We start from the raw sequence: 15,496 nt of genomic DNA on the forward strand, positions 1-15,496 counted from the left end.
AGAGCACATTCTTTGGTGTGTACTAACAAATCTCTGGGGTCTTTGCTACAATAAAACGCATTTCAGGGCCTCGTACGCTAAAGAAAGGTGACACCGCGGAGCTTTGTTGGGATCCTTGTATTTACTGTACCACAAGATGTGAGCATGCGCCGTGGGGCACTGAGTGTGCCGCACATAACATGTACCCTGATGTAGAATACTCGCTGAGAGCCGCTCGTACTTTTTGGACTCTTATGCTGATTAAGCGGGTGCAGAAATTTTAGCTGGGTCAAGCGGGGCCAGCAAGAATTGTGTGCATGGGAATATGATGCTAAGGTGGTGGAATTGACAGCAATCTTCAGAGGCCTCTTAGGAGGTTCTCTTGATGATGCATTACGCTTGAAGCATGGACTCTGCAACGAAAGTATCAAAGGGATCGCGCAGCCATAAACTTGCCATAAGAAATGCGCTGTGCATGCATGTATGTGTTGATATGGTTTATGGGCACAAAGCAGGCTTTCATGAAAGTAACTACTGGCATGTTTCACATAACGTCATAGATTAAATGATGAAGCAAACATTAAGGATTCTGTCCTACAAAATGCTCCCTGAGCTTCAAAGGTCGCTTCAAACATCGCTTCAAACATTGATGACATCTGCATCAACATGCTTGGGCATGTGGTGTAGGATGCACAGTATGTTTCGTTCAGCCTTCGCACACATTTCCATGCAAGCCAGCCAAAATGTGTGGGGGTATCATATTGACTGGTGGCAACAAGTAAATTGCTCAAGAGCAGCTGTGCCTTGCTGCTCCCTGCCAACTGCCTACTGCTTCCATTGTGCAGCAACAAAGCTCCAGACTCAGCCAACTACACCAAACGCCACTGCCAGGACCGCAAAGCAACTGCAGGCGGAGTCTTATTCCACCGCACTCCCCCTTTGCCGCACTGATTTGGAACCGCCAGAGAGTGTAAATATTTGTGGCGCCGTGACTGATCGGCGGCGACTTGGCGGTCCAGTCAACCTCAGGCCGCTGCTGGCCTTGGGTGGCGCTGCGCCGGGCTGGCTCTGACTGGGCAGCACAGGCGCGCTGCTGTTAGTCGCTGTCCTGCTCTGACCTGCCTTAATTGCATTGACTAAGAACGCGGGGGTGGGCTCTGAGCCCTTGAAAATATCCTCCGGCAGGGGTCCGCGCTGTGCCACCTGTCGAGATGGAAAGTGACACATCAGATCAGAAAATGAGACTTTTAAATCAGAGGAAGGGAGACATGTACAAGACCTAGTGAGTATTGCGATTGCAAAAAGACAGCAGAAAGGAATACCTCGCTCTGTACTTACTTCAGATACAATGTGTGCAACATACAGGTGGTGAAACTTGACAATATATTCTAAAGTCAGCAACATCATGCACGCACTTGTTCCCTCCAGACCAGCTCCATGTGCTGGGACGTGTAGGAAGCTGGCAGGTGCACTTCCAAGCAGTGCTCTACCAAATCCTGCCCGATAGTACTTATTTTCTCAAGGGCAATCCACACACAACCCCTGGAGTAGCCCGTCAATGCCCACAGGACATGGCGGGGCCCGTAAATAAGGAGCCGCTTCAGATGCATGTCCAAGACAAAGGCGGCATCGTTCGAGTACAGAGGCAGCAACATGGCCTCTAGCTCATCTGCAAGACACCCACAACATGTTATGATCTGAGACTATACAGTCCTTGCAGAGTCAGTGAGGCACCATCAGTCAACACAAATCTAGGAGCGCAAAGTGTAAGCAACTGACCAAACAAGATGAGCAGAGGGCATCTTGTGGCCTCCAGCAGAGCAATGATGCTTCCTGACAATGTAAAATCACGAGTGCCCCAGCTCCTGCAAGCCTGATTCCACTTAAGTGGATCAACCGGGACATTGAGGTCTACCAATTGCATTATCAGCGTTCCTGAAATTTCTTGCAAGAGCTCTCGTGCGTTCCCCTGCACCCAGCAACACAACTTGTCGTCAGCCACATTGCCTAAAGTTGATTTCATGGGGGATGAGATGTGAACTCGAGATTCGAGCGGTTGCAAGAGTGAAATGAAAAGGGAGGGCAGGTGCTTTACTGCCCGTGCGAGGGAACGGCCATTCAAGAACAAGACAAGCGGCTCGCATGGCTTCCCGACGCCAAAACGCTCATGTTGCGCGATGACTGATGGCAAGATGGTACCGAGGGTGAAGCTCTTGCCCGTCTGCATGGCAAACGCATAGGTGATCAGAAAGAACCCAACACCATAAATCATAAGGCCTAGGCCACAGGCCTGATATGGGCAGAGGAGGGGTTTGCCCTGGAGTGATTTGCGCGTGTGACTTTGAGTGATCGAGCATGGATGTGGTCTTCCACTGACTTTTATCACGCTTTTTGCTTCGATTGGGCGTGCATGCTTGCGCCAATAGAGTGCCTAGATCTTACTGAGGTCTGATCAGTCTCAGGTGGATCAATGCAACTACCTTCCTCAGGCCACTCAGAAACAGCAGCACCGGCCGTCCGTCCCCAGGGTGTATCACAGCGTTGTCCTGCGGCAGGCGAAACCAGTGTTCCACTCCTTTGCACAGCCACCGCTCGATGGCCTCCACATTGCCGCCAGGATCCACATATATCTCCCTCGCTTTGTCACGAAACAACAGCACCCATGTATCGCCATCCTCTGAATGCACCTTCAGTGTTTGTACGGCTAAGCTGCCCAAGTTGTGCTTGGGAGGACCTGCGAAGAAGTATTTCATTACATGAGAAAATGACTTATGCCACACCTAGGGAGGATCACAGACCACACAATGTCATGGCAAGGATGCGAGAGATGATGTCATGAAGTTCAGTCTATGGGGAGGTGAACCTGTTGGAGGGTCGGGCCAGAAGGGGTCTGCGCTTGGTGATGACTCAGCACTTCGCCCAGAATCTGCAGCACATGGCATGCTACCTTAGCAGTCCTCAAAAGTGACTTGAAAACATCCCAATCCCAGCATAGCAGTAGTGGTAAAATGGTAGCTGCGCATCACACACAATAGAAGAGCACCTGGCTGGAAAGCTTTGATCAATATTCGCGCCCAAAGATGGGGCAGAGCTGCGCCGGGAGGTCCTTGCAAATCACTCACTGTGACCAGTTTGAGAACTTCTGTAGAGTTGTATCCTTTCTCTACCAGGAGCTGCAGATGCTCCGTTTTGAAGAGGGAATAGTCAGCATCAGGTAGCCTGCTGCGAAGGAGTTTGCGCAGGTGATTCAGATCCTCTTGAGAGGCCATTGCCTGCACTAGGGACACTGTTCAGTGACACTGGCCAGGAACGGTTTTCAGCGTCATGCTTGACCCAAAACACACCTTAAAGTGCAACCGAGCATATCGAAATTACCTTATAAGGAATCCCAGCAATGCCACCCTCTGACTACACACCAAGCACGTTATGAGCAACGAACGAGAGAGTAAGGTCGCAAGCGTACACGACATCAAAATTCCTGAGGAACACGGGCAGAAAGTACAAATAGCGATACACCCAATGCGACCAAGGTATCCTTATTTTGGAAACCTCCGCTAAAGAAAGGACAGCACACTCCTAGAACAGTGGATCTCTTTGGATATGATCCTTCAAATTCTTCCAATAAACCCGATTACCATAGTCCCCTTGTCAGCACTGCTGGAGAAGAATTTCAGAGGTCAAATCTTGCAAAGCAGAGCGTTTAGAATGAGACTCACCTGGAGGATGAGAGAAAGAGGAGCTGGGAAGGTTTCAGGACATCCTTCCAGGGAACTAATTCAGGTAGACAATGTTCCTGATAGCGTTTGCACTGCCTTCAACAATTGATTATAGCCTTTTTGAATTCGGTCAGCTGCATGCTCAAGTTGTGGGCGCGGCCCAAGTGGAAGCATGCCGTAGGGCGAGAAGGATAAGAAGCAATTGTATATCAGACCTCTGACAGAGGTGCACTTTGTACACATCATAAGAAGAAAAGTTTTCTTCTTATGATGTGGAAATGTAGAGAGTGACATATGTAGACAGTGAAACCATGCCAGCGTGGATGCGCATGTCAACACGATGGTAGTGCGTCACGGTGACCTTGGCTACACCTATTTCCGGCTGAATATCAGCACTGCAGTTGTGGGCATTTGTGAAATGCAATATCACTGATTAGGCCTGCAATGATATTACAGGTGCCCAGCTCGACTATTCGTGGTCTACCTTGCAAGCTGAGAAAGAATGGAGGTTGAAGCACAGCTGATTTGGCTACATGCACAACAACCACAAGTCACAGCGCGAACACAGCAAATTATGATCTTGACTCCTGCCTAGAGTGCTCTTGAAGGTCCTTCTTTCACCACAACTTGGCTTTCTGCTGTCCTCATGATTTCATGGAAACCCATTCCCCCAGGTCTCACTCTTCTCTTGGCCTTTGCCCAAGAACCGACCTGGCACTGCCCCACCACGACCTCCTTTGCACAATGCAAGGACCCCTCAACCCCACATAAGCTATGGACAACCAAAATCGCATCGCAAAATCACATCCAAGAAACAACCCGTCAGCCATGCACCAATCTAACGGTCAGACTAGCAGAAGGGCCCGGTCATTCCCTTGGTGCATGCATGGGACTGGCTAGCCAGCGCCCACGGCTGTCATCCATCAGGTAGCACTCACGAGGCAACGTTACAGAGCCAGCCGGCTATGCGGCCAGTCAGGCTTTGGTCATCGCACTCACGAGGCGGTATTATCATGCTGATGAAGGAGCATGTGATTTCCTGGTTAGGCAACCCCCGTGGCATGCTAGGGAGGCCGCGGGGGGTGTAAGCGGCTATGAGGGAGGTGCCTAGGATTTGGACTCGGCCATCTCCTTGGCCATCTTGTCGGCCTTGGTCTGGACCTCGCCAATGTCTCCCACCATGTAGAAGGCCATCTCCGGCAGGTCGTCGTACTTGCCGTCCAGGATGCCCTTGAAGCCCGCCACCGTGTCCGGCAGCTGCACGTACTTGCCTGCACGCACACACATGCACGTCAGAAGAAATCTCGCTGCATGCAGACAGGCTGACTGGACTGTCCCGTTACAGACCCTCCCATTCGCCCCTGCTCTCTTGAATTTGGTGTCTTTCAGAGTTAGTCTGACATAGTGAACAGATGACCTGCAAGAGTTGCAGTCCAAAAGCCGAGGCAAGTTGTCACGTTCACACCATCAGAAAAACACCCCTGACCTGAACCCTTTGGCAAAAGTAATCTGACAGCACTGCAGAACAAAGGCAGAGTGGTCTAGGAGGGTTCAGATGGAGTAGAAGAAGAATCGATGAGAGATCACAGAGAGGGCTGCACAACGCGCGCACCTGGGGAGCCAGTGAAGATTTCGGCGACCTGGAATGGCTGGGAGAGGAAGCGCTGGATCTTGCGCGCGCGGGCGACGGTCATTTTGTCCTCCTCGCTCAGCTCATCCATGCCCAGAATGGCAATGATGTCCTGCAGGTTCTTGTAGTCCTGCGCGCAATTTTATGCAGCTTCAGACACGCAGTGCGCTGAGCCTGACCTTACTTTTCGCATCTGCATCGCTATGGCCCAAGGATGAGCGCCTTTGTCGCTTCTGTGTTTGTCACATACGCAAGGTCCTGTGTCAATCCTCAGATGGTGGCCGGCATCCAGAAAGCAGATAAAGGTGCACTTGCCCATAAGACAGGCACAGCAGACTGCAAAGGCAGCATTCTCCTCGCCAGCAACCGCAATACCCACGCACTCCTAGCAAGCACAGGCATTATTTGAAGGCCAAGACGATGAAGGTCAAAGACTATTCAGCTGACAGAGTATGTCCGTCATTAGCGTGCGGCCAGTAGACCAAGAATTCCTCCTACATCTAGCTAGCTGCGACGCCCTCCTATGACTATGTGGCAGTAGAACCTGCAGAGACAAGTGGCAGAAAAAAGGTCAAGGCATGCACCTGGAGAACGCGCTGGACTCCGCGGGCGACGTTGTAATGCTCCTCTCCGATGATGCGCGCGTCGAGCATGCGGGAGGTGGAGTCCAGCGGGTCCACGGCCGGGTAGATGCCCAGCTCGGAGATGGCACGCGACAGCACCTGCGCGCACGCGCTCAAATTTAAACATGAATATAACATCCGCCCGCATCCGCTTGCACAGCAAACAAAGCAAACGCACCAAATTTGCAGTCACCCATTTCCAAATTAAAAATTGCAAGAGGTGACTTCAGCCCTAGATTCCATGTACCGCAATGGAAGATTCAAGACCGCATCATGAAGTGTTGTGGCCTTGACGCAGCACAAGCAGCTTGACTACTTGTTGTTATTAGATTTGTGTTAGTGCAGCACCGTGGTGGCGTCCAGATGTGCGAAGGTGGTGGCGGGTGCAGGGTCCGTCAGGTCGTCAGCCGGCACGTAGATGGCCTGCGCAGCACGGAAGCGGTCATAAGCGTCGACCCACAAGAGTCTGACGAGCAACAGTGAGTGCTGCCACTATGATTTTGAAACACCATGAACAACTTCAACAAATGTGCAGCCCCGATATGTGCAGCAAGTGCCCTGCAGCCTACTACCTGCACAACAGAAAGGAGAGCCACGCGCTTGCAATGCTTGTCCAATGAAGATCCTGGCATTTTCTCTGATGTGTTCCTGTGTTCCTTGATTTTGAGTAACAAGCAGAAGAAAGGCTGACCTGGACGGAGGTGATGGATCCCTTGTGGGTGGAGGTGATGCGCTCCTGCAGGGTGCCCAGGTCAGTAGCCAGCGTCGGCTGGTAGCCCACAGCCGAGGGGATACGGCCCAGCAGCGCAGACACCTCAGAGTTGGCCTGTGACACCACAGCGCATGTCAGCTCCCTCCAGCTTGCAAGCATGCATCTGTCACACTCAGTACAACTTAAAAAAGTCAAAATGCAGCATGCGTGCAAGAAATTCCTTGCAAAAATGATTAGGTCAACCCCACAACCCGGACCACAAACTCCATCTTCAAGCATCACGCCAAAATAGAGCTCAGCTTACTTGCATGCAAGAATCTATGCAGCGCTGCACTGCCTCAATTTTTGCTTTTTAGCAGTATGGGATGGCCAAAAGTATGAGTTCAAGGTGCTTCTAGGCAGCACCTGGGTGAAGCGGAAGATGTTGTCCACGAAGAACAGCACGTCCTGCCCCTCAGCGTCACGGAAGTACTCGGCGATGGTGAGTCCAGTCAGCGCCACACGCGCGCGAGCACCTGGCGGCTCGTTCATCTGCCCAAACACCAGCGCGCACTTGCTGTCGGCCGCGTCCTTGCCGATCTTGTTCACGCCCTGCACAGCAGCAGCATATGTTTGTCAGACATCAGGAGTTCTGGGGAGGCCACGCACATTCTCATTGTGGATCTGAAGATGGGGTGCATCTGGTGGCTGCATCGCTTCTGCCCTGGCAGAACAGGTGGCACAAATCATGACAAAGCTGACACTGCCATTATTTCATGCCTGGTGGCGACTGGCATCTGTTCGTTTGTTTGCTTGTCTGCAAGTTTAGAAAATTTGATATCATATGAGTGCAAGATGAGGAGAGAAAAGAGGGCTCACAGACTCAATCATCTCCTTGTAGAGATCGTTGCCCTCACGCGTGCGCTCTCCGACTCCAGCGAAGACGGAGAAACCACCTGGACACAACACGCATGCCCTTCGCCATTTGACTACGAACAGCAGCAGCCAAGACATGCTTTAAGAGACAGCACCGTATTCCTTTTCGGCCATGCGAGAAAGACATGGTAGGTGGCCAAGCACAGAGTGCGCATTGACACGTACCAGGGCCTCCCATACAGCAGAAGAATACTATTGGAATTAGACAATGAGAGAATGCAAGACAATAGGACATTGCAAGCGCCAAAGAAGATATATATGAGCCGCCTCATTGTGGAATCAGGGGAGCATCAAAGACAAGTAGCTTAATGATTACAGTAACATAATGCAGGCAAGTCAGGGACCGCACCGTGGCCCTTGGCGACGTTGTTGATGAGCTCCATGATGAGCACAGTCTTGCCCACGCCGGCACCGCCGAAGAGGCCAATCTTGCCACCACGCTGGTAGGGAGCCAACAGGTCCACCACCTGACAATGCACACACCTCCATTCAAGGTGTTTTCATTCCCTCTTTCTCCATGCGACAATGTTGGGAACCATGCATGACTGGTAGTCAGGCAACATGTGACATCAGATGATAATGGTGTACGTACTGTGGAAAGAAGCCATGCATGCACATGTTCCCTGCCGGGCAACATACCTTCGCAGCATGCTTGCACCATCAGCACTTCAGCACGGTGAAGTAAATTCTTAGGACACTGCATTGCTGCAGAGGATAGCACGGATAGGGAATGTGCAGTGAGTGTGCCTCCGCACAAGTAGCAACAAGCAACAGGGTCACAGTGAGCAGGAAACAGTCACACACCTTAATGCCGGTGACCAGGATCTCCTGCTCTGTGCTCTGCTCCACGAAGGGCGGTGCTTCTCTGTGGATGGGCAGGTGGTGCTTTGCATCTGCGCAGCATGCATCACCATGAGCCACCCTCCGCCAGCATCTGTTGGCTCACGTTTTTACAGACTTTCTTGCGCGGAGGCCACATGGAAAGGCAGGATCATGCTGCAAATACCCATGCATGCACCGCAATCATGAGGGATGTGTTGGCCATGCTTCCTGATTGAAGGTGACATGGTGATGGACTTGCACAATGCGCTGCTAGAAGGCAGACATGGCCAAAAACTCACTGACTGGGCCCTGCTCATCGACAGGCTCGCCAATGACATTGATGATGCGTCCTAGGGTCTCCTTTCCTACAGGCACCTGCAAATATAACGCTCACGGGATAAGTGTTCAATTCCCATCCACGCCCAGCTGCACAGCTGAAGGAAAGGAGTGGATGAATACCAACAATGCACAACGGCAACACAATAAGATTGCATTGCAAGGAGGCAGGTTTGGGTTCCTGCCACCACTTTCCGCACTCCAAAGAATCGTGCAGAAGAAAGAGTCCTGGCAGATATTCACTGTGCTGTGCTTTAATACTCCATAATCACATGCTGGCAGGCAGGCATCCGCGCGCATCACCTTGATAGGCTCTCCAGTGTTGACGACGGACTGTCCCCTGACCAGGCCATCAGTGGTGTCCATAGCAATGGTGCGCACAGTATTCTCTCCAAGATGTTGTGCCACTTCCAGCACAAGCCTGTGCGTAAAATTCTCGACCTCCAGGGATGTCATGATGGGCGGCAGATCCCCGTCAAATTGCACATCGACGACGGCGCCAATGACCTGATCAAACCATAGTGTGAAGAGCTTTAGGGTTCCATCCCTCCTTCGATGGGATACCGAGCCGCTCTAGGCTACCCAACCTGGCATGCCTTGACTTTTGGCGAGCAAGACCCTTGGGAACCAAAGGCATCCCCTTTCATTTGTCAGCGCTTTAATGGCGCTGTGTTCTCAATCAGAGCATAGATCCCTTTTCTGCAATCCAAAAAGAATATCAGGTTCATCGAAAGCTGAGCAATGCAACTCACCGTCTTCACGTATCCCTTTCCCACAGCTGGGACGGGCGCAGGCTCAGCAGCGGCCGCGAAGCTCCTGCTGAACTGCAGCTCATTCTGCTTGGAGCAGAAAACGGCTGGGCCTTCCTGGCTGGGGTACACGGACCGGGACACCGCAGAGAAACAGCGTGCCTGGCGGGCAAGCCGCGCCGCGGCGGCCAGAGCAGCCCTGCGTGCACCCAACATGGTGGTGCAATTTGGTTGGAGAACTGCAGGCGGAATGGATCCACTTCCCTTTTGGTGTGTCCACGGTATCCGGCGTTCCCCAGTCGCCGAATTGGCAAAACCTAGGTGAAATAGGCGATTATGATGTGATAAAACTGGTTTTACCCCTGTCAAAACTCCGAGACTTCGCGTATTCAAGCTGTCGAAGGCCCAGCTGATGATGCAGGATTTTGCAGGTTTCGGGAGGTCGATCGCATTTAAGATTTGCTGTTGTGATCCCGAGGTGTTGTTGTTAGAATGGGAGTAGCTCGAATTCTAGCCCGCTCCTAGTATTGGCACTGTATCGGTTGAGCGTGGTGCACCACAAACAGCCTCGGCTGTAGGGTTCGATTGCATTGATCAAATTTTTTCTTTAGAGAGAAGTTTCGACCTTGTGTGTCGGTGCATGGCGTTAGTCATCGGCAGAGCGATGGGGCTCGGCACGTATGATGCCAAGCTGCAAAATGCATGCTTCACTTAGGTGTTACTCGGTCACAATACCCTACTAATCAAATTTGCGCATATTCAACGGTTTTCCACGGGTCCCCTTGTTACAGGGCCAGTTGGTGTGTCAGAAGCGTGATCCGGTGCAACTTACATACTACTCCTGCAGGTGTCAGCACCTACAGTGAATTTTTAGGTCCATGGTGTCTAAAAAGCGCCACAAAGGGTGTGCGGTACAGCCCATCCGTTTCCTGCTTCTTGCTCTGCTCCTTGGGGCTGTCTTTGCACAGGACGGAGGAGGTGAGCAAATTTCTCATGTACACCTTGATCCAGACGTGCTTTTGCCGTCAAGTTCACCATTGTATGAAGCTATTTATGATCCCGTGGATGAACTGTGGACATTTGATACCATGCAGACTCCCACAATAAAGAGGGAGTACTGTTCCTTTTCATGGCTCAGGTTCAGATGCGACAGAGATTCAGGAGGAGTCCATCTTGACGGACAACACGGAGGAGACGTATGCTGACACCGAAGGGGGTGACAGCCTCATTGACTATGGAGAGGCAGTAGGGAACAAGGAGCCTGGTGAGGCCACCAGAAAATAGACTGCCATCCTGCTTATTATAGACACCAAGATGGGCATGCATGCATGTTCATATTTCAATTTGCAGAGTCGCTGAAGTTGGCTCATGCATCAAGCAGTGAAGGGCTGGGCCAATGTGTTGTTCTTCTTCGTGTTGAGCTTCAGGTCTAACGTTGGTATGCAGGGACAAACTCTGTCGGTGGGGCGTCTGTCTCGCCGCACTTCAACTTCACGAAAGCTGCGGAGCTTGCAGCTGCTCACGCTGAGGAAGTGGCCTCATCTGCCTCTGCAGATCCGCCAGCCAGCGCCAATGCTGCGAACAACAGACAGCAGTCAGCAGGAGCAAGCACGACAAGCGTGCAGCTAAGAGGGTCTCAGAACGCTGCGGCGGCCGTGGAGCCTGAGAAGGGGAGGCAGCAGGGGGAAAAGGGGGCTACGCCGGCCGGGGGGTATGTCACGGTGGAGTACGGGGAGACCGGGGTGACTGAGGAGGACCTGGCGCCGCCGCCGGACGCACTGGGGTACGTTACAAGTAAGAATGTCTGTTACACGTAAAATTGTATCATTGCCGTATTTCCATCAGGGTAAAGGTGATGAAACTTTGGAGGATCTCCGTCAGGTGATGAAGCCAGAATCACAAGAGAACTCCTCCCTCACCGTAACAAGTGAGGCCCAACAATCACTGCGGGCCACCAAGGGAAATTGCACCATGTCCTTCCTGAACCCAGTGTTCAATGCCGGTCATCTTGTCATGGTTGTGTCCATTACAAGAAGAAAACCCTGTCATGTTACAGGTACATCGCGACCCCGGACCTGGACCTTGCCGGGCTCGGCCGGCCGCCTCCGGCGGCCGCCTCCGCGCCGCGCGCCCCGATCACAAATGAGCTGCTTGACCCGACGCTGCTCTCCGGCACCCGGAACAGCACCGCGGCTGGGCCCCCGAGTCCCCCCGCCGCGCCGCGGGGCCTCCCTGTGGCGGCGGCGACCGCAGGAGCGGTGGCGCAGGTCTCCCCTGCGGTGGCGGCAAGCGCGGGAGTGGTGGGTGCTGCCGCGGCAGTGCGGTCGCCGGATGACTGGGTGGTAAATATCACGGCGGCGGATTTCCAGGGCGCGGCGCACATTGCCAAGCGGCAGGCGCGGCACTATCACAGCCTGCCGGGCAGCCTCACTGCGGAGTGCCAGCAGCGGCTGCTCAACATTGTCAGGCGTGTGTCCTCTTATCCCCAAGTGGTTTTCCTTATGAAGCAATAGTCTCAGTTCCATGGGCGCTACATTGCCTTTGGCTGCATGCTTTGGGTCGAGAGCCTCCCTCGGTACGTGCTAATGGCACTCTTTTGTTGTGGCTGCGCCTCCTCTGTCATTTGTTGTGTCTTCAAGATGCCTCATTTCTTTTTAGTGCACCTGGACCTCGAGCATCATTTTTTGGTGAGTCTGAGTCTAAGCTAAATGGGGAAACGGTGCAGGGAGGCTGAGGGGGCCTTTTACCAGCCCAGCTCGCTAGAGGCGCTGTTGGGAAATGTGTCAGCGGTGAAGATGCAGCAGGCGGCACAGCAGACCAATGACCTGCTGGCCACTGTCTTGGCTGGCAACGCGCCAAAGTGAGCTCTTCCCTCATGCATGATGATTTGCATTGAAAGAAGAAAGCAGAAGCCGACAACATGCATATTTGCCCAATATGAGCATGCTACTCAATGTAGGATTGGGCACCGGATTTAGGCTTGACGGTGCTTTGTTCTCCGGAAGGGACACTGGGACCCCTACATAATATCCCCCTCAGATTCAAATCCATGCGTGCATTCCGGGTGTTTGACAAGGTGCATGCGCACTTGAGCTATTTTGCAGCCTACACCTGAAGCAGTACATGAAGAAGTGTTGCATGCCTGCAGGTACACTGCATTCCACTTGAGCCACATGACGAACAATTACAACGACTGCCTGAAGAGTGCCGGTGTGGAGGCCCTCAAGTCCTGCCTGCGCCGCAACAGGTTCAGACCTACCTTAGATCTGAATTCAATCAAAAAAAAGTGTGCATTCTTCTGCCGCACCAAGAATTATTGGGCGTTACAACTCTCGACGCCAAAAAGCGCCGGATGTTGCATGCAGAAGTACACGCTTGGAAGTGAAGACATGGCTTTGCAGCAAGCAGATGCCAAACTTGGATGGATGCCTGGGCAGGAAGCAGCTGCGCCATGCTCAAATTTGAATGAAGGCGGGCTTGTTGCCTGAACAGGAAGCAGCTGCGCCATGCGGACATAGTGTGGTTTGACGAGAACTTCCTGGCGGCTCTGCAGCAGCTGCTGCCGGAAGTTCGCTCCATGTTCGGCTTCGGCAGCGGCCGCGGTGACTTCGAGCGCTACTTCTATGACCAGGTGCCGCTCCCAGCCCTCTGATTTCGTCACCCTAGCTCTTCTTCGTGTCCCCAGCCCATGTTGAGACGTTGGTCAGAACACTGTTGCCATGCATAGTGGAGATTTGATCATGTTTGCACAATGCATTTCCTTTGCAGGATGTGCTGGTACCCATAAAGAAGTGTATTGCTAAAACTGCAACATATCGAAAGACCCATGCTTTAATGCAAGAGATCTCAGGTGTTGTTCCTAGAAGCCTCCGTGCATGTGTTGAGCAGTAAAGCCTCAGGGTTGGCACATGCAATTTTCTTGAATAGACTCAAACAGACAGCTGAGGATTGTGGAGTGGCTTTGCATACAGCCACGGATCTGGCACCAAGAGACACAATCCATAGATTCACGTCTACCTCATTTCACAATGGCGGCTGACTGCGCTGCAGGGGGTGAAGTACACGTTTGGACTGGAGCCAGGGTACATGGGGGCGTTAGGATTTTACGCCCCCGGCTGGGAGTACAGGGAGGGGCCCGTACAGTTAACAGCGCTGCTACCTAATGCCAGCGGGCTGTCTGAGCTGGCGGACTTCAAGTGCCACATGTTCGGGGACAGCCACATGCGCGTGGACCTCGTGCAGAGCTTTGAGGTGAACCTTATTTTCCTGATCCCTGTACTTTTGAAACTCTTGCATTACTGATCTTGTAGACAAGGGTCGTCGCCTGCCAAAAGATGCAGTGCAGCAAGGAGGGCTCTGAAGCAGATCCACCATCAACGCCACTGCAATCTGCCAGGCTCACGTGCAGACCACAATGCAGGTGACAAATAGATGACCTGGCACAGTCTCCAAAAAAACATCACAACAAGAGCAGGCTAGGACAGGAGAGTGGGAAGGAGGGCAGGGCCCATCTGTTGCAAGCGAGTCTGTTAGCTATGCAAACATCTCTGCTGTGAACCCTGCACAGGCAGGCATGCAGGCCAATGAAAAAGATGTGACAAAGAGAGCTGCATGCAGCAATCATTCTATGTGAAACAGAGTCTGAGCTGCTCAGGCAGGCATGCCAGCAGATGGCAAAGAATTGACCACTGAGATGCGCGCAGGTGTTTGAGGAGATCCCGAGGCATGAGCACTGTGGCATAGCGAATGCACTGGCGGGCCTGGCTGGCCGCTGGCTGGCAGTGACCATGGGCCAGCTTGGGCAGGGAGGAGGGCATCACATAGCCAATCGCCACAAGTGCGCACCTCATCTTTGTCTCAGGAGTCGGCCTGTGTACAATTGGCTAAACATCTATCAGATGTACACTTCCCCTTTTGTCGGACCTTGTTGGGCAATCCTTTGCAGCATCTTCATCCCATAACTGCTTTACCCTGCCACCCTAGCCCATTTCAGGGCCTTTCTCAATCGAATATTATAAACTTTATATAATATAAAGTTGGCAAGTTTAAGCCATTGCAGAGTGAGCAAGGATAAGGCCACGAGTTTGATTCCTGTTTCGCCTGCAATTTCTGAAGGCGCGGCTGGGCACCAGTGTTGCTACCAGGCATGGTGACCCTGCAAGGAAGGCTTTGGCCAAGTGGGAGTGCACAGGGACAGAACACTACTCATGGTCCCATGCCGCCTGCTGTTGCTGCTCAGGGAGGATTTTCTGAGCGAGTGGACGAAGCGGGGCCTGGTTTACCGGCCGGACCTGACGGCGTCCATAGCCAAGGACTGTTACATGTGCCAGCTGCACTACCTGCGCTACAACCTGCTCATCTTTGAGGTCCGCAGCCGTTTCCCCTGCAGCATGCATGCTTTTCCCAATGGTGAAATTAACTTTGGTCTGTATCATTTTGGTCCATCTGCGGAATCCAGGAGAGGTAGATGCATGCAAGCATGGGGTTGCATGTCATGCAAAGCTCCCTCTAAAATCTTATCTGATGGGGCTGACCAGCAATGGGTCATGCATCAACATGCGGAATTGCTTTATCGAAGCATCTGTAAAAGCATGGGAGTGCAAATGAGGGCCTGATTCATGGAATTTGCGCCCTTTCTTCACCCCTGAGACTGTGCAACCTCTGACAAGCCAAGCATGCATCTGAGCCGGGGGATCATTGTATCGAGGTCGCATAATGCATTTGTGAGGCAGCCCTTTCTTTGTGCATGCTGTTTTTCTCTAATTCTGGGATGCAGAGATACCGTTGTTGGTTGCATGCGCATGTCCAAGGTGTTCCTGGTGTGTCTGCAGGTTGACCCCAGCCGAGTGGTGCCCATAGATTGTGCCCTGGAGGGGCCGGCAGACTGGGCTCCCTACGAGGATTTTGAGGAGCAGCTGGTGCACCTGCCAAATGGCACCGCTGTTCCCTCCTCCAAACACCAGCATGACTACGGCGACTGGCAGTACGTGCTGCGCCTTAAAGCCGGCTAGGGG

At 52.6% G+C, this 15,496-nt stretch overlaps 3 protein-coding genes across 3 annotated transcripts; 1 reads left to right on the top strand and 2 right to left on the bottom strand.

The window, feature by feature from the left end:
* Window positions 1–524: 524 nt before the first annotated feature.
* COCSUDRAFT_67818 (hypothetical protein) lies at window positions 525–3,689 on the bottom strand. Its single transcript, XM_005643746.1, has 8 exons — window positions 3,355–3,689; window positions 3,023–3,251; window positions 2,843–2,905; window positions 2,460–2,713; window positions 2,075–2,200; window positions 1,759–1,948; window positions 1,395–1,648; window positions 525–1,182 (listed from the first exon to the last, which is right to left on the bottom strand). Exons 2-8 carry the CDS (start codon window positions 3,246–3,248, stop codon window positions 898–900), a joined length of 1,398 nt encoding a protein of 465 aa, XP_005643803.1. The 5' UTR covers window positions 3,249–3,251; window positions 3,355–3,689; the 3' UTR covers window positions 525–897.
* Window positions 3,690–4,126: 437 nt separating this feature from the next.
* Window positions 4,127–9,698, bottom strand: COCSUDRAFT_48882 (hypothetical protein; the record flags this gene model as incomplete). The annotated part of the gene is made up of 12 exons (XM_005643747.1): window positions 4,127–4,966; window positions 5,308–5,455; window positions 5,910–6,047; window positions 6,297–6,371; window positions 6,640–6,774; window positions 7,066–7,251; window positions 7,519–7,595; window positions 7,925–8,042; window positions 8,380–8,468; window positions 8,697–8,772; window positions 9,037–9,240; window positions 9,486–9,698. The coding sequence occupies 12 exons, from the start codon at window positions 9,696–9,698 to the stop codon at window positions 4,803–4,805; spliced, it is 1,623 nt and encodes a 540-aa protein (XP_005643804.1). The 3' UTR covers window positions 4,127–4,802.
* Window positions 9,699–10,360: 662 nt separating this feature from the next.
* Window positions 10,361–15,493, top strand: COCSUDRAFT_58556 (hypothetical protein; the record flags this gene model as incomplete). Its single annotated transcript, XM_005643748.1, has 11 exons — window positions 10,361–10,460; window positions 10,621–10,746; window positions 10,929–11,265; window positions 11,539–11,955; window positions 12,208–12,342; window positions 12,631–12,729; window positions 12,975–13,113; window positions 13,533–13,733; window positions 14,186–14,319; window positions 14,722–14,848; window positions 15,314–15,493. 11 exons carry the CDS (start codon window positions 10,361–10,363, stop codon window positions 15,491–15,493), a joined length of 1,995 nt encoding a protein of 664 aa, XP_005643805.1.
* Window positions 15,494–15,496: the final 3 nt, after the last annotated feature.

This window comes from Coccomyxa subellipsoidea (assembly GCF_000258705.1).
Source record: "Coccomyxa subellipsoidea C-169, whole genome shotgun sequence".
In the NCBI taxonomy this organism is placed as follows: domain Eukaryota; kingdom Viridiplantae; phylum Chlorophyta; class Trebouxiophyceae; family Coccomyxaceae; genus Coccomyxa; species Coccomyxa subellipsoidea.